The sequence below is a fragment of the Ictidomys tridecemlineatus genome, chromosome 15 (assembly GCF_052094955.1).
Source record: "Ictidomys tridecemlineatus isolate mIctTri1 chromosome 15, mIctTri1.hap1, whole genome shotgun sequence".
Taxonomy (NCBI): domain Eukaryota; kingdom Metazoa; phylum Chordata; class Mammalia; order Rodentia; family Sciuridae; genus Ictidomys; species Ictidomys tridecemlineatus.
In genome coordinates, this window is record NC_135491.1 from 8,958,541 (window position 1) to 8,980,201 (window position 21,661).

At 60.3% G+C, this 21,661-nt stretch overlaps 1 protein-coding gene across 3 annotated transcripts; it reads left to right on the top strand.

Annotated features, from left to right (window-relative positions):
- Nucleotides 1-10,856: 10,856 nt before the first annotated feature.
- Nucleotides 10,857-20,617, top strand: Meis3 (Meis homeobox 3). Of its 3 annotated transcripts, none has more exons than XM_005336581.5 (13): nucleotides 10,857-10,993; nucleotides 12,610-12,791; nucleotides 12,921-13,080; nucleotides 13,162-13,212; nucleotides 13,775-13,825; nucleotides 13,969-14,118; nucleotides 16,943-17,054; nucleotides 17,235-17,383; nucleotides 18,136-18,212; nucleotides 18,376-18,434; nucleotides 18,514-18,597; nucleotides 18,859-18,924; nucleotides 20,402-20,617. In XM_005336581.5, the coding sequence occupies exons 1-12, from the start codon at nucleotides 10,982-10,984 to the stop codon at nucleotides 18,906-18,908; spliced, it is 1,137 nt and encodes a 378-aa protein (XP_005336638.2). In that variant the 5' UTR covers nucleotides 10,857-10,981; the 3' UTR covers nucleotides 18,909-18,924; nucleotides 20,402-20,617. The 3 variants fall into 3 exon arrangements, with proteins under 3 accessions (XP_005336638.2, XP_021589802.2, XP_077887911.1); XM_021734127.3 differs by having other exon boundaries at nucleotides 14,020-14,118; XM_078031785.1 differs by lacking the exon at nucleotides 10,857-10,993 and having other exon boundaries at nucleotides 12,655-12,791; nucleotides 12,875-13,080.
- Nucleotides 20,618-21,661: the final 1,044 nt, after the last annotated feature.

Genomic DNA, 21,661 nt, shown 5'->3' on the forward strand with positions numbered 1-21,661 from the left:
GGTAGCCTCCTGCATTTTCTTACTGTCCCTGTTTCCGGCCTAAAGGGCATACCTGGGATCTGGGGAGTGTGGCCACTCCTTACGCCCCTAGGATGACCCTGCCACCCCATAACCTCGTGCTCCCCACGAGTTCTTCGCCTTCTGTCGTCCAGTTGTGCTAGTCTCCACACCCAGACCTCGCCCACCCCTCCTCAGCACCCTCACCGTTCTCTGTGATTCCGTAAAAGTTGCCATAAAATTTTGAAATTCTGCCTGAAAACGTCTTGCGGTGGGACGTTGGGATTCCAGAGGAGGGGGCGGATGAGGTGTTTGAGATGTGGGCAATTCTGATGTAGACCGGGTAATCTGGGCTTTTAGGGTCCCAGTCCTCTGGGGGAGACACCGCGTCTACCCGCCGGCAGGAGGGCGGCTTCCATCGCCACGCCCATGCCCACGGCTGGGGCTTCCACTGGCCACGCCCCGTCCAGCAACCCGCTCCTCATTAGCCACGCCCTGTTCAGCCCCAAACTCTTCAGTCCTGGGATCCGTAGGGAGAGGGACCCCGACTTGAGCTGAGGGCCGGTGGGGGCTTCCTGATTAAAGCAGCTCTCAGCGACCTGGGGTCAGGAGGGTGCGCGCGGGCAGAGGCACCGCGGTGCAAAGGTGTGCAGAGCTTCGGGTGGTGGCTCCTCCAGAGGCCTGCACGTTCGGGACAGTAGGAAATAAGCCGGGTGGGCGGGCCCGTGAAGAGGACCCGTCCTAGGTGACGTTCCAGCAGGTCTTGCAATCCAATAGCGAAGGGGACGCCCAGGGGGAGAGGCGGGCGGTGGCAGTTAGACCTCGTGGTCGGACGCTCCGATGCCCAAGTTGGAAACCAGGTTGGCGCTGGAAGCGGGGAGGCTGGGTTGGGTGGCGGGAGTGCGAGGTGAGAAGCGGGAAAAGGGACCAGGCTGGCGAAGGGATTCGGAAAGAGCATCCCGGCGGGAAAAGGTGGCACTTCCAAGGCAGGTGGCCAGAAAGCCGCTGGGAGAAGGACGGGCGGGCAGGGCGGCGCCGTACCCAGGGCCGCAAGCAGGGGGCGCCGCTGCCGCCCGGGCGTGGGGCGCAGGGAGCGGTCCTCGCGGCTGAGATGCGTGGCTGCAGCTTTGGCCAAGGACAGGGGCGCAGGCGTCGCCAGCCCACGCCCAGCGGGGAGGGCCCGGGACAGGCAGCACCCGGGCCTTATCTGCCCCCTCCCACCGGTCCCCTGCTGCCACCTCCCTCTGGTGAGCCCAGCCCAGGCCCAGGTGGAGGGCCGCAGGTGTGGAGCCGGAGGGTGGAAACAGTCGAAGCGGGAGGGGTGGCCTGCAGGAGAGTCCCCAGGTGAGGTCGCTCCCAGGCTTGGGGAACAGGTGGTTCACGCAGAGGGAACAGGAGGGGACAGAGCAGGGACACTTGCAGTTCAGGAGAGGGGGATTTGAGTTTGGGGATTTGTCAGCAAGCCCTGGGGCGGGCTGCCTAGGAGGTCTGTGACATCAGCCGGACCTTGAGACGCCCCACCTGTAAGGGGCCTATGCCAGGCCAGAGAGCTGTAGGCAGAGAAGAAAGCAGAGAGGGAGGAAATAAACCAGGTGACAGGGACCCCCAAGGCCAAGAGATACGTGCCCAGGATGGGGACGTGGCCGGGGGACCAAGTGGAGTCTGGTGGAACTTGGTGAAGGATTCAGGGACATGAGAACTAGGAAGGACCTTTGGATTTCCGTCTTGATTAAGGCAGTTTGTTGGAGGGTGTGGGGACAGAGAGTTGGGAACAGCTCTTTGAGGAATCTTGATGGGGAGGACAGAGGAAGATTCGGGGTGGGAGGGGCTTGTCCCCAGGGTGGGAGGGGCCATCCAGCAGGAGGCATTGGCTCCAGGACAGAAGAGAAATGGAGGAATGGCTGTCGTGGGAACAGTGCCAGAGCTGGCAGTAAGGCCTGTGCCAAGCCCTGTGCGGGCTCCGCCTTGCCACAGTTGAATCTCATGAAATCCACCTCGGTGGCTTGAACCACCCACTCTCCAGGGGCTCAGAGAGGTGGAGCAGCCTGACCAGGGTGTCACAGCAAGGAAGGACAGAGGTGGGAGACAATGAGGCCTGGGGTGCAGAGGGACAGGGATACTTCCACCCTAAAAAGGGGGGTGGGCCTAGAGACCAGGAAAGTTCCAGTCTAGGGTGAGAATACGAGCAAGATCTCAGCTTCAAAGAGTGGCGAGCCTGGAACTTGGCAAGACCAGGAACGTCACACAGGTCCCTTGTCCCAGCCCAGATGTTATAACTCCCACTCGGATGCAGAATGCAGGGGTCAGCTCAGGAGTGACTTAAACAGCCCTGGGAGGCGGCACAGCATAATGACTTGACTTCTCTGTGCCTCGGTTCCTGAACCTGGGAAATAGGGCGATCCTGCTGCTGATGGTCACTACTTCACAGGATTAAATGAGCGTATAGTAGAGAAGTTTCTGCACCCAGTAAACAGGAACAGTGATCCTTTCTAGTGGCCCTACTTGCATGTTCCCTTGTCTGTCTCTCTCCCTCTCTGTGTCTCACACTCCCCTGCAACTGTCATCCCAGGGGGCAGTCACCTGTCTGTTGCTCTGAGCCAGACAGGGGCCCTCCTTCTGAGCCAGCCTCTCACCGATCCCCTGGGCCACTCGATGCCTTCTGAGCCTCTGCTACACTCCACACCACAAGGTTTGTTACTGGTCCTAAACCTACTTCCCTTCCCCATGCCTGCCCTCCATTCAGGAGTGGCCATGCAGCTTGCCTCAGCCCAGGTAAGAGGGCAGAAGTGAGGTGTGACCTGGGTGGAAGCTTTAAAGTCAGCACGTGGTCTGTGTCTCTTCCCCTTTGGCCATGACGATCCATGATGGGTCCATAGTCACATGCTCTAATAGCCAGGGGCCCCACAGTGATGGTAACAACCTCATAGTGCAATCAAGATATGCACCTTTCTTCCCTTTAACTGAGATGTTGGGGTTGTTTGTTACTGTAGCGCAGCACAGCCTATGCTGACTGGCACATCTACTTCCGTGCAATCAGTCAGCTCCTCTGTGCAAACTCAAGAACCTGCACAGATGCCAAGGGAATAGATTAATGAGGAGTCCGAGCCAGAGCCCATGGCACCAAAAAGGTCCGTGGACAAGTCCCAGGAACTCCCCGAGGGGAGAGGCCATAACATTCACTGTACTTTCAAATTGATCAGTGACTTAAAATATCCCAGGATGTTGATTCTGGAGTCAGACTGTCTGGGTTCAAATCTCAGCTTCACCATTCACCAGCTGTGCTGCTATGGGCAAGTTCCTTAACCTCTCTGTGCCAACTTGGGGAAGTTAACCTCCTTGACTTCATCTGTAACATGAGGACAGTGACAGAACCCACCATGCTGGTGCGCTGTGATGATCAGGGAGGTGAGCCATCTGCATACCTGCCCCGGACCTGCTGAGGGCACCACACCAGCACCCACAGGGCCTCCACTCCATCCGCTCCTCCGCTGGTCCTCTTCTGCATTAGCCGATGTCATCTGTGGTGGCAGATAAGCTGCAGATTCTCGATGGCTCCAGATGATCAAGGCCTGTAGTGACAGTGGTCAGGCAAGTTCCCCAGGATGCTCCTCTCCTAGGTCCCGGGAACAGTCTCCCCTCGGCCCACAGTGGGTCTCTCTCCCCTCCCTCCTTTGCCTTCTCCATTGGGACCTTCCCTTCCTCCTTCTGCGTTCCCAAAGGTCTTCCCGCCTGTGTGTATCCGTTATCTGCTGCTGAGTAACAAACAGCCCCTCCCCTGGGGCTTGGAGGCTGGAGACAGCTGCGTATGGTCTCTCAGGAGTCTTGGTGTTGGCCATTGGTTCTCCCTTGCCACCTGGTGCCCCTGAGGTCACTCCTGTGCATTCTGGAGCTGGGCTGGGGCTAGAAGGTACAAGACGTGCCCCCCTGGGTGGCAGCTGGAGCTGTCTGTCCCCCGCACAGCCCCTTCCTCCTTTAGGCTGCGCTGACTTCCATCTGGCACAGGGTGAGGTGCCACAGTGCCACCATGCCACTGTGCCACCTTCAAAGTTCATCACTTCTTTTTTTTTTTCTTTTTTTTTGGTACTGGAATTGAAAGCAGCGGCACTGGATCACTGAGCCTCACCCAGCCCTTCATATTTTTTATTTAGAGTCAGGGTCTCGCTAAGTTGCTGAGGCTGGCTTTGAACTTGAGGTCCGTGTGCCACTGCGCCAGGCTCAGGCTCATGTCATTCCTGATGGTCAAAACAAGTCAGATTCCTGGGGAGGGAAAGCAGACGTCCCCTGGTGACGGGGAGCATGTGCAAGGGGGGGCAGGGGAAGGAGGGAGGTGGTGGCTGTTCGTGGTCAGCCAAATAGAGCTCCCCAGGAGGCATCCACTCCTGGCCTCCAGGACAAGGGTGTTGCCTTATGTGACTGGAAGGATTTTGCAGGTGTCACTAAGGGTCGTGGGGCAGACACTTGTCCTGAAGTGTCCAGGCTGTCCCTCTGCGTTGTGGCCACAGACGTCCTCGTGAGAAGGCGGCAGAGGGAGGTTCTGCTGCGCACAGAGAAGGGGATCTGCAGGTGGAGCCCAGGAGGCTGGCCTTGAAGACTGGTGAGAAGCAACAGGAGCCAAGCAGTGCCAACTTCCAGAAGCCTCCGGGAGCTAGGAAAGGCCGAGGCCTGATCTTCCCAGAGCCAGCAGAAGAAAGGTGGCCTGTCCCCAGCTCGGTTTGACCCTGAAGTTCATGCTAATTTGCTGCAGGGGCTCTGGCCTCTTGGCCCCTCTGTACCTCCAAGTCTGTTTTAAGCCGTGATGAAACCCACCACAGCGGCCCCTGGAGCTACGCTAACGTGTGGCCTCTGCAGCCACCGCCACCTCCTTCCTCTGGAACTTGGTCATCACCCCAGAAGGACACCCCACACTCTTCAGCGGTCACTCCCGTCCTCCCTGCCCCAGCCTAGTGGCCGTCGCTGCCTTCTACTCCAGGGTCTCGCCCTTGGGGACATCTGGCCTAGGTGGCCTTTGGTGCCTGGCTTTGTCCACAGAGCAGCATGGGGTGGACAGATGGTTCCCACTGGAGCACTTGGTTTCCCGGTTCTCCAGTCCCGGAGTCCCAAGTTCCTGTGGTTTCTTTGCCAGGGCTCACAGGCTCTCGGGATGGTAGTTGGAGGTGCAATGGTGGCAGGTCCCCAGAGGAGGGTCAATGTTGAGCATGGGGTGGGGGAGCTTCTGCTTGGTGCAATCATGGGGGCCAAGTTCAATCCTGTCAGTACACCTGGCAGGCTGGAGACCCAGAAGAAACTGGTGCAGGTCAAGTCCAAAGACTATCTGGAAGCGGAATTCCCTCTTCCACCAGGACCCCAGTGTCTTTCTCTTAAGGCCTTCAACTGATTGGCTACAGCCCACCCACAAAAATCTGCTTTTCTCCAATTCCGCTGATTTAACTGTTAATCTCATTTAAAATACTTTTCACAGCATCATCGAGTCTGGTGTTTGATCAAGTATCTGGGCACCGTAGCCTCGCGAAGCGAACACAAATAGCCACCCCTGAGTTCTCTCTCCCCTTCCCCGCTCTGTCCACCCAGCAGTCACTGCCCAGTCACTGTCTCCTGAGCTCCACAGAAGTAAGGATGGCAGGCCAGTGACTGACCTGGGAGGTGACCTAGGGGCACTGGAGTGGGATGGGCAAGGGTGGAAACGTTAAAGGTCCTGTGGATGGCAGCTTCCCCCGGGACCTCCAGAGGACTGTGCAGAACTCGCCCCTGCCTCCTCTTCCAGTGGGAGGATGTGTGGACACCAGTGACCCCCAGGGCCGCCTCCTGGCACCAGGAAGGACTGGTTCCTGGCTCCTCCTCCATGTCCCACCTGTGTCCCCTCAGGATTGCCTGAAGGACTAAAGTCAGACTCAAGGGAGGACTTGGGACATGCAGAGCTGGGGAGGAGAGAAGGGTTCCCGGCCTGAGCGGAGCTTGGTCTTCAGTGCCTCCCAAGACACCTCAGCTGTCTCCTCTCCCTGTCCCCCGCCCTCCCTGTCCCCTGCCCTCCCTGTCCTGGGCTGTCTCACTGCAGTCCCCTGCCGGGGAGGTGGAGGATGATGGATTGAAAAGGGCAGCTGGGGTCAGCAGAGGAGGCTGCAGGACTGGAGGGGAAGAGGCAAGGGGAGGGGGGAGCAGAGGCCACAGAAGGGGACGGGGGGGGGGGGCAGGGAGGCTGCAGGGACAGGGACAAAAGGACACAAGAGAGTGTAAGCCTGGAAGCCCCAGACTGCAACCCACGGGGCAGCAGGAGAGAGGCAGAGGTGGAGGCCCAGGTGCAAGCCAGGCTCTCATCCTTGGCCAGGGCCTGTGGCCTCAGCACAGGGACACCAGGGACCACAGAGGGTGGATGGGCGGCAGAGGGGGACTCACCTACCGGGTGAGGCAGACGCGACCAGAGACAGGGAGGCACAGAGAAAGGAGGGGCTCAGGGAAGAGGAGGAGGAGGAGGCCAGGAGAGGAGGCCCAGAGAGCAACTGGGGACAAAAAAAGTAGACTCAGACAATAAGGACAGAAAGACTGTGAGAGAAGAGCGATATGGGGGGGGAGGAAGGGGGGGCGCCTTGAGGGGGAGCCTTCGGCCTGAGCTCGGCCCACCCCGCCCTGGGCCAGGCGGGGTCCCCCTGGTGGCCTCTGCTGAGCCATGGCTAATGGTATGATTGCTTGGTGGGGCGGGAGGGAAGGGGCGGTGGCGGTGACAAATGAGCCACCGGAGTCACTGCTGCAGTGATGGATGGCCTGGCGGGCGAGGGGTGCTGGGGCGGGGGACCCTCCAAGATAAATGTTTCCTTCTCCTGCAGCCAGAGGGGGAGGAGGGGCCGCAGGGCCCTGTCCTCACCAAAAGCTGGGTGGGGAGGAAGGGGAGGCTGAAGCCCGGAGGACATGGGGGGGGGGCCGAGAGAGACACAGAGAGAGAGACAGAGAGAGAGAGAGAGAGAGAGAGAGAGAGAGAGAGAGAGAGAAACTGTCTAGACAAAGAGACCGGAGGAGAAGGACAGACAGACAGACATCAGGTCACACACCCTGGCAGGGAGAGAGGGGCCTCCTCTTCCCACGCCCTAAGCAGACACAGGCCCCAGAGTCCAGGAGGAAGGGACTGGGACAGAGACTTGGCCCCAAAGGGAGAGACACAAACAGCTGATGACAGAGAGGGGACACTGAGGCTGAGCTGGCAGGACAGAGAGACAGGAGGGGCCTGGGCCTGTCTCGCTCTCTCCATCTGTTCCCACAGCCTCTGAGCGCAGATCCTGGCGGGTGGTCTGAGGGGGACCTGTGTTGGGGACGCCAGGCAGGCCCCCAGCGGCTCCCGGGTGGGTGTGGCCTGGGGCCCAGGGCCCAGGGTGTCACCTCTCCAGCTGGGGGCAAGGGAGCAGCTCCGATGGGGTCACCCCCAGGCACCCCTCGGGAGGGGCCCAGGGAGGGCAAGGGTGGGTCGGGAGAGGAGGCCTGAGCTCAGGGGGATGAGGCCTGCCTGCTCCCTCGCGTGTGCATGTGAGTGTGCCCTGAGCACGAGTGTGTGACTGTGTGAGAGACTGGGGGGACCTGGGAAAGCGGGACAACCCCTCCTCCAAGCCTCCCCCATCAGTTTCTCCGCAGACGCTCTCCTCCCCGTCGTCCTGTCTGTCCGTGTCCGTTTCATCAACTAGAAAGATTCACCCAGGAGCCCCAGCTCCTCCTAGGGGGGCCTCCTGGGGGGTGCAGGGTCCCCAGCCACCCAACCCTCTAGGAACCTGCCTGTCTGCCTCTCACCCTCCCCCACTCGCCCCAGGGACTGTCCAGTGAGGACACTGGGCACTTCCTTCAGCACCGGCTCAGCAAGGGCAAAGGTGACTTTCCCCTCCCCCCACCCAGGGCACTAATCAAGGCTGGGACCCCGAGTCCCCCCATCCCTCACCCTGAGTCTCAGCAGAGGGTGCGGAGGGGGTGGGGCCGACAGAAGCTTTGCATCTTTAATTAAAAAGTGATTTAAATTAATTTTCTGCTCCAAAACCCCAATCTGGGGGGCGGTGTGCACAGCAGTGATTAAGGGCTCTCCAGACCCCTCTCTGCCTGCCTTAAAGGGCCAGTGTCACCAGCAGGATAGTCAGTGGTGATCAAGAGCTGGGGGGTGGAAGGGCTACCTTGCGGGTACCTGGGACTCAGCCAAGGCCCCTGGACTCTTGGCCCACACTGGCTTAACATTTTCTCCACTATCTGCCCCCAGCCTGTTGCAGGGTGGGAAGACAGAGGCTCGGGAAAGGAGGACCCGGCTGAGGTGGGTCCAGACTCCAGTTCCCAGGGAGACCCCTGGAGATGGCCATGGGAGCAGATGTGTCCAGGGTGTCAGGTGACAGAGAATGGGGAGAGAAGGTACAGGAGAGAGAGGAAGACAGAGAGAGGCAGAGGCAGGTCGGGGAGACAGACAGAGCTGAGCCCCGGGTGGGGGAAAGGGGCTTTCAGGGGCCTGAGGATCAGGCCAGCATCTCTCCTTGTCCTTCCTCCAGAGGTCATGGTCACATCCACCCACCCCCCACCCCACCCCCCAGCCCTGTTCACCTTCTTCATCAGGAAGTGCTGCTGTGCCTAACCCCAGGTTGCTAGGCTCCACTGGCTCCACTCCCCTGGCCTCACCCCTGCCCTGGGCTCAGGGGTGGGGGTGGGGGTGGGGGGTCATTTCCATGATGGGGAGGATGATGGCGCAGGGTGGGCTGTTTATGACACTCATAAAAGGCACCTTCCAGAGCCTGGCAGGGGTGCCACAGCCTTCAGCTGCCTCCTCGCTCTGCCTCCTGTTTCCTTTTCCTGAGTCTCTGTTCCTGCTCTCTATGGGACTCTGCCCCTTCTCTGGGTCCCTGTCGCCCCCTCCAGGTCTTTGCCCCTTTCTCTGGGTCTCCATCTGCCCATCTTGGGGGGACCTCCTCTCCTGATCTCATCCTTGCTCCGCTGCTGTTCCTCTGAAGGAATGGTCTGTGACTCGTGGGGGTCAGGTCTCTCTTACTGGCAGGAGTGTGGACCACGGGCACCTCCAGGGAAAACAGGATTTCCATGCCATTCCAGGGGTTCTCAGGTCTCCTGACACCTGACTGTACTCCCCTGCAGGAGTCTCAGGATCCCCTCATGTAGAGAAAGCCTGCACAGCAGATGTGTGTCACTCGCCTGAGAACCACAAGTTCCAGGCCAGCCTGGCCAACTCAGCAAGACCCTGTCGCAAAATGAAGATAAAAGGGCTGGGGATGTGGCTCAGAGGTAGAGCACCCCTGGCTTCTATGTCCAGTACCCCGCAATAAAACCCCAAACCAAAAACCAAACAAAAACCGCACCAAGCAACAACAGAAAATAAAGAGAAAGAAAGAGAGAGAGAGAGAGAGAGAGAAAGAAAGAAAGAAAGAAAGAAAGAAAGAAAGAAAGAAAGAAAGAAAGAAAGAAAGAAAGAAAGAAAGAAAGAAAGAAAGAAAGCCACCGCAGAGACTAGGGACCAACCCTGGCTGCTCTCTTCTGCCCTGACTCAGAGGCTTCGGCACCTGCCGCCCTGGGGAGCTCCTCCTCCTCGCTAGGCTCCCTCCCTCACCTCCTTGGGTCTCTGCTCACAGGCCACCTCTGCCGAGGGCTCCCCCTGTAAATCGCCCCACGCACACTCTGCTTTGTTCCGGAGTTCCTGCGCTTCAGGCACCCTTTCCACGACACATTTATTCACTCGCCTTCTCTCTCCTCCTCCTCCCATCCAAGTGACTGTGAGCAGGATAACTTTGTCTTTTGTCCCTACCCCATCCCCAGGGCATCCCCCCACCCCGGCACACACCAGGTACAGATCTTTCTTTATCTCACTAAAACATCTATTTCGAAGCTTGTCTTAGGAATCAGATAGGAGCCGTGGCCCTTCTCGCCGACATGCATGTCACCAGAGGCGCTGGGTGGCCTCCATTCTGGAGATTCACAGCCTGGCTGAGAGCCGAGGGGACTTGAGGCTAAGGACCTTGGAAAAGGCAGGAGTCAGAGGCGGGCAGAAGCACGGAGGGGCGCGCGCGAGACACACACACACACACACACACACACACACAGTTGCCCCCAGGAATGGGCCAACAAGCAGACATGCGCCCAGACACCGCTGGGACACAGGCGCACACACACACCCGGCCAGGCACGCAGGCCCAGCGCGTCCCAGTCTCCCAGGGGAGGGCGGGAGGGGGCCAGAAAAGAAACTAAAATATCGGAGTTTGGTGCCTCCCCGCCTCCTGATCTGGTCGGGTCTCAGTTGACAGACACTAGAGAGACTAGGGAAGTCACGGCGAGAGGAAGGAAGGGTGGCCAGAGGAGCAGAGGAGAGAACCCGTCGGAGACCCAGGCGGCCGAGGGGGAAGGGCGACGCCGGGAGCGGGTGGGAGGGTGGGACCGGGGGACCCGACGCGGACCCGGGTGCCTCGGATACAAAGGCCGCGGGAGGGCGGGGCGAGGGGAGGGGCGAGGAGGGAGGGGAGGGGAGAGGGATGGGGCGGGGAGAGAGGGGGCTCCGACGCCCGCCCCGCCCGCCCGCGCCCCAGCCACCGGCGGACAGTGGGTTAAGCATCTCCGCGGTGGAACTTCCGGATGTGACCACAGAGAGGGAGAGACCCGGAGCGGGGCGCGGGCGCGGGGAGCGGGGAGCGAGTGCCCGCAACGCGCCGGACCCGCCGCTGGGAGCCGCCCCCGCCGCCGCCCGGCCCCCGGCCGCTCGGCTCGGCCGAGTCCTCCCTCCGCCACCAGCGCGGCCCTGGGCCCCGGGCGGGGGCCTCGGGCGACCCTCGCCGCTGCTGCCCAAGCCGCGATGAGTCCCCGGCTGTGACCCCGCGGGGGCGGGCCGGGTCCATGCTCCGCGCCGCCGCCCCGCCCGGCGCCTGCCGCTGACGGCGGCGGGTGGGGGGCCGGCACCCACCTCCCGCCGCCCGGGGGCTGCGCCCTCCCCACCCGCCAGGCTCTGGAAGGACCCTGGAGCGGCCGCCGGCATCAGCCCATGGCCCGGAGGGTAGGAACGGGGGCGGGGACCCCCGCGCCCCAGCCGCTCTTCGCGTCCCCAGCCCTGCAGCCCCCGTCTCCGGGGCTCCGGTTCTGGGCCCACCTCGCCCTCTCCACCGGCTCCTCCCCTCACCCTCTGCTCCTGTGTCTTTCCTTCTCAGTGCCCCTCTGCCCCCCTCCTTTGCCACAGCGTCTCACCCTCCCCCTGGCCCGCGGCGTCCCTCTTTCTGCTTCTGGGTCCTCTCTATCTCGGGCCCTTTATCCCTACCCCTCCCCGTCCTCTTCCTTTTCTGCTCTCCCCTCTCCTCTCCCCGACTCCGATCTACTTTTGTTGGAGCCCCCTACTCCCAGGCTAGGGGTGGGGACCGTGCTGGGAGAGGTCGGGCTCTCCAGGCTGCTGGACAAGCGATTGGCTTTTTGAGAGAGAGAAGGAGACAGGAGAGGAGCTGAGCACCGGCTTGGGAGGGTGGGGACAGGAACATGGCAGGAGGTGAGGACCCGCTTCATAGAGGGTGATGAACAGCAGGAGCAGTTGGATCCAACTTCAGGGCTCTGGAGAAGTTTGAAGAGGAAGTCAAAGAGCGTCAGGGATGAGACAGAGCCTGGGCCACTAAGTGAGTCCAGGGTGGGAGGCGGAGCTGGATAGGAACACTCCTGTGCTCCGCCCTTGCCTGTCCTTTTGCATCTTGGAGCCTCAGTGTCTTCATCGCCAAGGACAGGGCTTGACCCTGTGATAGAAAGATCCCTCCACTTCCCAGGCCGCAGGCGGGCGCTTGGTTCCTTGATGACCCAACTAAGAAGTGCCCTGAATGCTCGGGACTCTCTTTGAGGCTGTTTGTGGTGTGTGTTGGTGGGAGGCTGGGGCTGTCCTGAGCTGCCTCCTTCATGTGTCACCCATTGATTCATTCCTGGGCCTGGTTCCTGTGCCTCTCTGTGCGTTTGTAGGGGCCTCTTGGGTATTTGGGGGGATGGCACTCAAAGCCTGCAGGTTATAGGGATGTGCACTAAAGTGTATCTGGGGGGGAGGTCGTTTGGGTGTGACTGACACACAAGAGTGCACGTGGGTTGGTGTGCATGGCTGTGCGTGTGTCACGTGATGGGGTGGGCTGTGACAAGTGGTTAACACATTCAGACATGCACATTTGACAACTGAAATGAAATGGAAGTGGCAGAAGGCTGAGCGTGTCTACCTGCTTGTGTACACACAGTGCCCTGGTTCTATGGGAGGTGTCCCCACCAGGGCCTCTCCTGTCCCCACCCTCCCCTTCCTGCATTCATTCTCCCCCTCTCTCCTCCTGCTCTCTCTGTGTCTCTGAACCTCCCTGCCCTCTTCCTTCCCTTGGCAGCCACCTGCCAGACCACCTGGGACCCCCACCCAACTGCTCCAGCTCTTCCTTCAGGTCCTCTTGCCCACACACCAGGACCCCTGATGGGACATTTTTTACAGTGCAGGGCACAAGGGGAGGCCCGGCTCTCAGTTCCACAGACAGCTCCATAGGACATTGGGGGGGGGTTAAGCGAGCAGGGGACACCTGGGGACAGAGGGCACACCTCCTGGGTCCTAGGGTAGGGAGACTGTCTTGGGGTCTCTGACAACTCCTGGGGCTCTCTCTCAACTCCCCCCAGTACGATGAGCTACCCCACTACCCAGGCATCGTGGACGGGACAGCAACCCTGGCAGGCTTCTCTGAGACAGTGCCCTCTGCACCCCGGGGCCCTGGGCCCTACGGCCCCCACCGGCCTCCCCAGCCCCCGGCCCCGGGCTTGGACAGTGACGGCCTGAAGAGGGAGAAGGATGAGATCTACGGGTGAGTGGGGGGCTCCGGGCTCGTCTCTGTCTTGCGCTGGTGTCTCTCTGCGGGTCACTGTGTGGGTTCCTGTCCCCGTCTAGTGGCTCCACACCCCCCTCATGAGCTCCGCCCTCCTGCCTCCCTCAGACACCCGCTCTTCCCACTGCTGGCCTTGGTCTTTGAGAAATGTGAGCTGGCCACCTGCTCACCCAGAGATGGGGCCAGCGCTGGGCTGGGCACACCCCCCAGCAGCGACGTCTGCTCTTCTGACTCCTTCAACGAGGACATTGCGGCCTTTGCCAAACAGGTGGGCAGCCCCAGCCAGGGAGCACCCGGAGGGCCAGCAGGGTGGACCGCTGTCCCTTACAGCCTCTCTTTTCCCTCCAAGATCCACTCCGAGAGACCTCTCTTCTCCTCCAACCCAGAGCTGGACAACCTGGTGAGCTCTCCCGGGGCCCCCTCCACGGGGCTCTCCTATCCTGCCCTCCATATCCCTTGGCTTGGTTGGGGGTGCAGAGAAGTGACCACTGGCTGCTGTTCTCAAACCATGATCAGTGTCGCCCGTTTGCAACAGTGCACAGCCTAGAGTTTGAGAACAGACGGGTGGCCTGAGTTCGGAACCCAGCTCTGTGAGCCAGGGCAAGTGGTGCCAGGTCTCTGGGCCTCATGTCCTGGGGAGAGAGGAGAGGAGGGAGGGAGAGAGAGAGAAGGGGGAGAAGAGAGAAACGCCCTGAGCTCCAGCCAAGGCTTTCTACTGGCCAAACCCTTTGGCAAAGGACTCTGGGAAATGTGGTTTGCCCCAAAGGGTGGGAAAGTCAAGGGCAAAGGGCAGGGGATGGGCATGCCCACCTGGCGCCCCTGCTTCAGTGTCCTCTCCACCCAACTCCAGGGGTCTCCATCTCTGCCCCACGCTCTTCTTCCCGCTGTGTTCCTCTTGCTCTGACACTGTCTTGATCATCCTCTGTCACTCTTTCTGTCTTTGTCCCCCACCCCGCCTTCAGATGATCCAGGCCATTCAGGTGCTCCGGTTCCACCTGCTGGAGCTGGAGAAGGTGAGTGCTTCCCACCTGCCACGCCCTCACTTGCCCCCAGCAGTCTCTGCCCCACTGGAGTTGAAGCATAAGATGCCCCCACCCCTGTGCACCCCAGTCCTGGCCCCCGGGTGGCGCCCCCAGTACCCCGGTGCCCCCCCCAGGTCCACGACCTGTGCGACAACTTCTGTCACCGCTACATCACCTGCCTCAAGGGAAAGATGCCCATCGATCTGGTCATCGAGGATCGGGACGGCGGCTGCAGGGAGGATCTCGAGGACTATCCAGCCTCCTGCCCCAGCCTCCCAGACCAGGTAGGCCCAGGACGCGGTGCCGGGTGTCACCCAGCAACCACAGTGGCCTAAACATAGCGGGAGGGCACACCACACCACCACACCCCAGACGTGGGGTGTTGGTTACGGGGCAGCATTGCACATGGCCACCCGCCGTCCACACAGCAGCTGCACAGACTCGGAAACAGCTGGACCACAGACAGGCGCGCCTGTGCACACGGATACACGTGCACCACACACGTCAACAGACACCACCTACTGGCTCCGCTGCACCCATGCAGGTTCCCACACAGATACCCAAACAGGTGCAGTGGCACCCACTCTGCAGGCCACAGCGAAACCACGCCCTGAAGCACCCTGGCCACGCAGCAGCATGGGACCTAGGGCCGCTCCAGCACCGCCTTCTAGAGCGAGTGTGGACGCAGCCGCGCACCACACTTGGTCACAATAGATTCCCGGGTGGAGCGAGAGCCAGACAGCCCACTATGATGCCACACAATCTCAGGTCCAGACACTGGGAGTCGAACTAACCATGGTGTGTGCGAATGCACACAACTCCAGCCCTGTCCCGCGGCTGCGCATGCGCACACGCGCTGTCCCCCTCAATAGCTGCAAGATCCCAGTCAGACTCTTCCACCCAGATTTGAAAATAACTCCCAGGCTTGGATATAGCTGCACAGGTCAGACCCAGCGAAGCAACAAGATAAAGTGGCATTGGCTCCGTTACAGGGGTGGCACTATGGACCGCCTAACAGCTCTGTGGGTCCCACTACCCAAAGAGAACAGTGAAACTTTGTGGAGTAAAGTCACGTAAGGACCACGCCCAGACGTCTACACCACCGACACACAGTCACATGATGGCACACGACACAGCTTTGGGCCTGGGGCTCACAGCAGCCACCAAACAGCCTCAAGGACCCGACCTCGCCTGTAGTGCATACACCCAGGGAGCAGCCCCTGCGGGTGAAGACGGGCTCTTCGGGAGGCTCTTATTCAGACCTCACACAGCCTGGATCCTCTTGCAGGACACTCAGCCATAGTCACACCCGCCCAGATGTTCTCACAGGTGTGTACCCACTTGTGCAGAAATCACAGCTGCCATGTGCACAGCCTCAGGGGACAGGATGGTACACACCTGTGATCTCAACGGCACCTGCAATGCCTGAGGTGAGGGTGAGGCAGGAGGATCACAAGTTGCAGGCCAGCCTGGGCAACTTGGCAAGACTCTGTCTCACACCAAAGAGAAACAAGCTGGGGATGGAGCTCAGCGCTAGAGCACAGGCCTAGCATCACGAAGGCCCAGGTTCCAACCCCAGCACTGGGAGAAAAACAGAACTTAGGATCATCCAAGTCAGATCCAGCCACACGAGCAAGGCACAACCACCAGTGCTGGCACACGCCACAGCCACAGCCTGTCTGGGGACAGCCAGGGCCTCTTGGGGTCCTCAGGTACACACTCACATTCAGACAGGCATGTTCACTTACAGGCCACATGAAGGTCTCAGGAAGCTTCAAACTCATCAGCTTGGATATACTCACGGGCAGCACCCAGTAAGATCTGCAGGTCACAGCCACCGACATTGTCACAAGCTCCCGGACCTGAGCGATTCTGAAATTGAACACAACTCACCCTATAGCATGCCAAGTTGCCCGATTCCATATAGATATATGGAGTCTGGGAAAATCCCTGAGCCCCAGTGGGAAGCAGGGCACATCCAGCAGGGTGTGGAAGGTGGGAGGGGCTGTGCACATGGTGGGCAGGCTTGAGTGCAGGGGGGTACCCCAGTTTGGCAGATGCAGGCAGCTGTTTCCAGTGGTTGCCAGGACTAGAGAGATGAGCAGGATGTTGCTGAGACTTTGGTGGAAGGACACAGCGAGTCTGCAGCCCCCTGGCAGAAACCAACCCAATCTTAAACCAAATGACAAAAGAAATCCTCACATGGTGGCTATAGGTGGCTATAGGTCACAGCTGGGGCACAGGGTGAATCGAACACATTGCCAAGTTCCTCAAAGTGTGTCAGAGTTTGGGTAAAGAAAATATAGCCCTGGCAGACACAGTGACTCACACCTATAACCCCTGAGGCAGGAGGATCATAGGAGGCCAGCCTCAACAACTTAGGAAGACCCTGGCTCAAAAAAAATGTTCCATGCTAGAGCTCACGCCTAGCATATGGAAGGCCCTGGATTCAGTCCCTACTGCTGGGGGTGAGGGAGGAAGAAAAAATAAGACACAATCCCCAAATCCCTGATCTGCAATTTTAAGACCTTAAAATATCTGAAATCTCGGATTTGGGCTCCCCTGCCCCATAAGTCCAGCGCCAACTCATTTGGCAGCAAAAATCTGACCTGAACTAATGGGACGCTATTTATAGCCTTTATTTATTCCACTTAGTTAAATATCCATCCGTTTTGCTACAGAAATGTTAATGAGTTTGATGATGAGGTTATGCCCCAGACCCTGCTGGGGGCGATTAAGGAAATACGGCCATGAATGAGCTGATTTCCTGTTTGAAGTGTGAGGAGTTCTGAACTGAATTGCTCCTTGTCCCAAGGATTCCAGATATGGTGCTGTAGACCTGTGTCAGCTCATCTTTCCCGGGTGATTGCTGTGTGCCTTTACATAGATTAGCTCACCGAACACACTCTGAAGTGAGAACTGTTACTGTCCCCCATTTCCCAGTAGAGGAAACTGAGGCACAGAGGGGTGAAGTGACTTGCCCAAGATCACACAGCCAGGAAAGGGAAGAGGCAGAAACAAGTAAGAAGTCCCAGCTCCAGAGCACGTGCTCCCTGTACTTTTCGGTGCCCCGAGTCTTGGCATTGACACCCAACTCCTGTTTTCTAGAATAACACATGGATCAGAGACCATGAGGACAGTGGGTCTGTCCATTTGGGGACTCCGGGACCATCCAGCGGGGGCTTGGCCTCTCACAGTGGGGACAACTCCAGTGACCAAGGTGAGGAACTTGGGAGGTCAAGAAGAAGCATGGGGGTTGGTCCAAGGATTGACTAGACGGCAAGGAAGACTTTCAGAGGGGCACAGAGAGCTGAGGTCTGGTGTCTAGGGCGAGGGTTCTGGGGTCCTCGGTCCCCTGCTCATCACTGTTCACCAGTGCAGCCTGCCCGTGTCCCCTCAGGAGATGGGCTGGACACAAGCGTGGCCTCTCCCAGCTCTGGGGGAGAGGACGAGGAGCTGGACCAGGAGCGGCGGCGGAATAAGAAGCGAGGGATCTTCCCCAAGGTGGCGACCAACATCATGCGAGCCTGGTTGTTCCAGCACCTCTCGGTGAGGGCCCTGCTGCCCAGGTGCAGGGTGGGCCTGGAGAAAGATGCGGGTGACCAAGCCCCCTAGAGGAACCTGGAGATGAGACTCAACAGGGGAGGGGGACACGGAGGGGACTCACGGAGATGGGGAGGACAGGAGCAGTTCTCAGGTGTGTGCGACAGCCCATCACCATCCCTCAGTCACCCCCGTCTATCAGACACAGCCCTGGGCTGTTCAGATGAGGAGACTGAGACCCAGAGGGTTAGGGCTTGCTCCAGGTTGCACAGCCGGAAGTGGTTTCAAACGCAGGCGGTCTGGCCTTCACCACCCACCCCGCACCCTCATGGAGACAGGCAGAAAAATAGAGAGGGACTGAGGGATAGAGGGACAGAGACAGAGACAGAGAAATAGCAACTCAGAGGCAGGGGACTGAGTCACGATGTAGGGAGTCCCAGGCCAGGACCATGTGGGGTGGGAACAGGGGTAGGGAGAGGCGCCCGCTGGGACCCTGACGGAGAGGGGAGCAGGGCCAGCCCCGCCCCACAGAGCCCACCTTGTGGTGGAGCCCCCTAAAGCAAGTTGGCCAACCAGCCTCGAGTTGCTGGAAAGGGCCCGGCTGTGGGTGATCGCTGGGCGCCCGCTGGGCTTCGCCTTCCCGGGTGGCTCTCCTGCCCAACTTGTGCCACCATCCCTTGACCCTGCGGGCCAGGTCAGGCACTGGGGGCCAGGGGGCGCCTGGGCGGGCAGAGTGACTCTTGCCCCCGTGGCTGCAGCACCCGTACCCCTCAGAGGAGCAGAAGAAACAGCTGGCACAGGACACGGGGCTCACCATCCTGCAGGTCAACAACTGGTGAGTGGCGCCAGGTTGCTGGGCAGCGGGTGGGAGGCCGGCACTGTCCGCGGTGCTGAAGGAGGCCTGGGCCGCAGCCCCTGCACCTGCTGTCCCCTCTCCCCGCCCCGTCCGCCCCCGCCTGCCCCCTCCTGACGCCCTTGGGTCCTGTGACCGGCTCCAGGTTCATTAACGCCAGGAGACGCATCGTGCAACCCATGATCGACCAATCCAACCGCACAGGTACGGGGTGGGGGGACGCGGCTCTGAGCACGTTAAGGAGGGAACCCCCCTGGCTCCCCCTCACCCGACCCCTTCCTAGGGCCAGGCTCCGTCTTCAGCCCCGAGGGCCAGCCCGTGGCAGGCTACGCTGAGACTCAGCCGCATCTGACTGTCAGGCCGCCCGGTAAGGCCAACCCCACCCGGACCCCACTCCTTCTTGTTTGCAGAGGGGAGCAGCAGATGCCAGTGCAGATGTCCTGGTCCCACCTTCTCCAGGCTCAGCCCGTCACAGGGAAAGGAGTCACTTTTTCTTAAAGGGCCAGCACCCTCTTAAAACATGACTCAGTCTGTCCTGGTAGAGCAGCCAGGGGTGAAGGAAGGGTGGGAGGCACAGAGGGGCATCGGGGGTGGGAAGACCCACTAACTTTCCCCTTTCCCCTTCCAGGCTCAGTGGGCATGAGTCTGAACTTGGAAGGAGAGTGGCATTACCTATAGAGACGGAGTTCAGGAGGTGAGTGACCTATTTCTGGGGTGCACAGCTCTCAGACCTTCACGAGAACTCCCGGCTCCCGCAGTGGGTCCATCCCTCCACGGCAGGGTCTGCCTGGGTCCCTGAACGGAGGCTCCTCCAGGGCTCGGTGGAAAGATGATTCCTCAGCCAACACCTGTCCCCATCCACCCGGCCACTCACCCCGCCATCCATCATTCGTCACTCATCCACTCACCACCCTCCACCCCGTCCCCACTCCCTGCCCACTCTCGATCCCGCTAACCGTGCCCTCACACACCCACTCCACCGTCCACCACCTACCCAGCCACCCAGTGGCCGCCACAAGACCCGCCCACTGTCTCACCAATTGTCCATCCACTCACCCGCCACAGAAACGCAGAACAGCCTGTGCAAAGGCCCGGGGTGTGGAGGGCTTCCGCGTGGCCTTCCAAACCACCCCGACTCTCCCGGTTAAAGCCCTCTGTGGCTCTCAGGGCTCACTGGACAGTCGGAACTCTTTAGTATCCATCCGTCCATCCAGTACACATGCCCTGTGCCCCTCTGTGCCCAGCCCTGTGCTGGGAGGTGCTAGGGACACAACAGTGGCCATGAAAACGCAGCCCTGCCCTCCAGGGCACATAGTCCAGTGGGGAGACAGGCCCACCCCAGAGGGCGATGACCCAGGATGGGCCCTTGACGTGGAGCCCTAGGAGTGGGAGGAGCCAGGAGGGGCCATCAGTCCCAGGAGGCAGGGTGGGGGGGGCGTTTGACCCAGACCAGAGCATTCACCGAGGGCTTCCTGGAGGAGACGACTCTTGCTGACCCAAGGGGTGGAGGGTCCAGCAGAGGGAACCCCGTATGTGAAGTCCCAGAGCCCTACAGGTCTCTGGGCGCTGAGATGGCACCTGCCCCACACAAGCAGGGAGGGAGGGCTCGGGTGGGGCGCAGGCAGGTGGGTAAGGACCATGGGGGCCTGGGGCAAGGGGTCCCGGGGGCCGGGGGCCTGGGGCCTGAGCCGGGAAGGGAAGGAGAGGTGGGTGGGTTTGCCCAGGCCTGGTGGGCTGATGGGCTCAGCTCTGCATGGCCAGGTGTGGGCAGGGGTGGCCTGGCTTGAGTGGCAGCTTGGTGATGGGGGTCCTCGTCCTGCGTCCCCAGCTCCCCCAGCCGCTTTCCTCACCCTTGTCCCTCTCTGCCCCCTCTTCAGTCCTCTCTGTCCCTGGGAGGCACCCTACACTCGCCCCAGTCCCTCTACTCCCTCCCCCTGTCCCACTCTCTCTCAGTGTCCTCCTCTGCCTCTCCTCAGCTGCCTCTGCCCGTCCCCTCTGTTCCCACACCTCCCCTCCATCTCCCGCAACCCCTGCTCTGGGGTCCCCTCCTCACCCTTGTCCCTCGGTCCCTCTCCCTGCATCTCCCTGCCTCACTTCAGGGCTGTGCACAGAGGGACAGATGTGACCCAGCCCTCCCCGCCTCCTGAGTGGCCTTTCCTCACCTCCCACAGACTCCAGCCTCCAGATGTGACCACAGCCTGTGCCCAGTTGGTCCCTGCCAGGCCCTCTGCTTCAGGACTCCAGCTCCAAAGGCCCCTCCACTTAATGCCTACCTCCCTGGGGCCTCACTGGGACATGGGGGACCTGAGCATCCACTTGAGGGTCTCTCAAGGACACAGACAAGACCTCCAGGCCCTGCACCCACTTCTGCCTTCACCTTTGCCTGGGACCTGAGAGCCTGGGCATGGTCCGCAGAAGATGGTGGCCAGGGCCCACCTCCAGGACAGAGAAGGGACTGGGAGTGGGCTGGAGCCATCGGGGAAGGGGGTCACCCGGATCCGACATTTGGGAGCGATTCCTTCACCCTCTCACCCCATCCCCCCTCCGCCTCCCCCTCCCCCTTCTCTGATGTCTTCTACTTTTTTTTTTTTTTAAAGATAAAGTCTTAAAAACAAAGCCATCGATTCGAATCCTTGTGTCTTTTCAAGATTCCAAACCTCAGAACTCTGAGGTTCCAGAATCCTGATGATGCGATCACAGGCGCTCTTTATCCTGCTCTCTGTGGGGGCGCCTAACGTACCTCCGTTAGCTACCGCCAGATGACAAACTGCCTGGAATTTGTGCCCATCCATGTTGGTGGATTACACTAGACACAGAAGTTCTGGTGGCTTCCTGGGCCCACGTGCTCATCTTCTGTCAGTAGGGACCAGTCGGGGCTCCGCTCCTGGGGGCTGGCTGGCCGCAGGGGCCGCAGGAGTGAGGGACCACGGCTCTCGTCAAGCAGGAGGCTGTCTGGTTTGTTCCCACAGAGGCGTGGCCGGGTTCCAAGGGGCCCCATGATTAGTATGTTCTGCAAACTGCATCCTCTCGGCCACTTTAAAATTTCAAGGCCACCCACCCAGAACCCAGGGAAGAGAAACGGACTCACCTCTTGTGGGTGACAGGGTGCCGCAAATTCACAACCCGAGACGTGGACACGGGAGGGATAAAGAATCGTGGCCACTTTTGCATCAGCCTTTCCCATGGGGGTCACGGACTCATCCTGATGGGGGCCGGGGGCAGCCTGTCCTTGCCAGGGGCTTGAGAAGGGTGCCCATCTGTGCGTGGACATGGGTGCCGATCCTCCCCCTTCGATGCATTTGCTGTGGATCTGGAGCAAGCAGCTTCGCCCCCGTGGGCCTCCATCTCTGCACCTGCAGACTGTCTGCCTCACAGGATTGTCGTGCGGATTAATGAAGACGTTGCAGAGAAACTGCGCAGGCTGGGCCTGG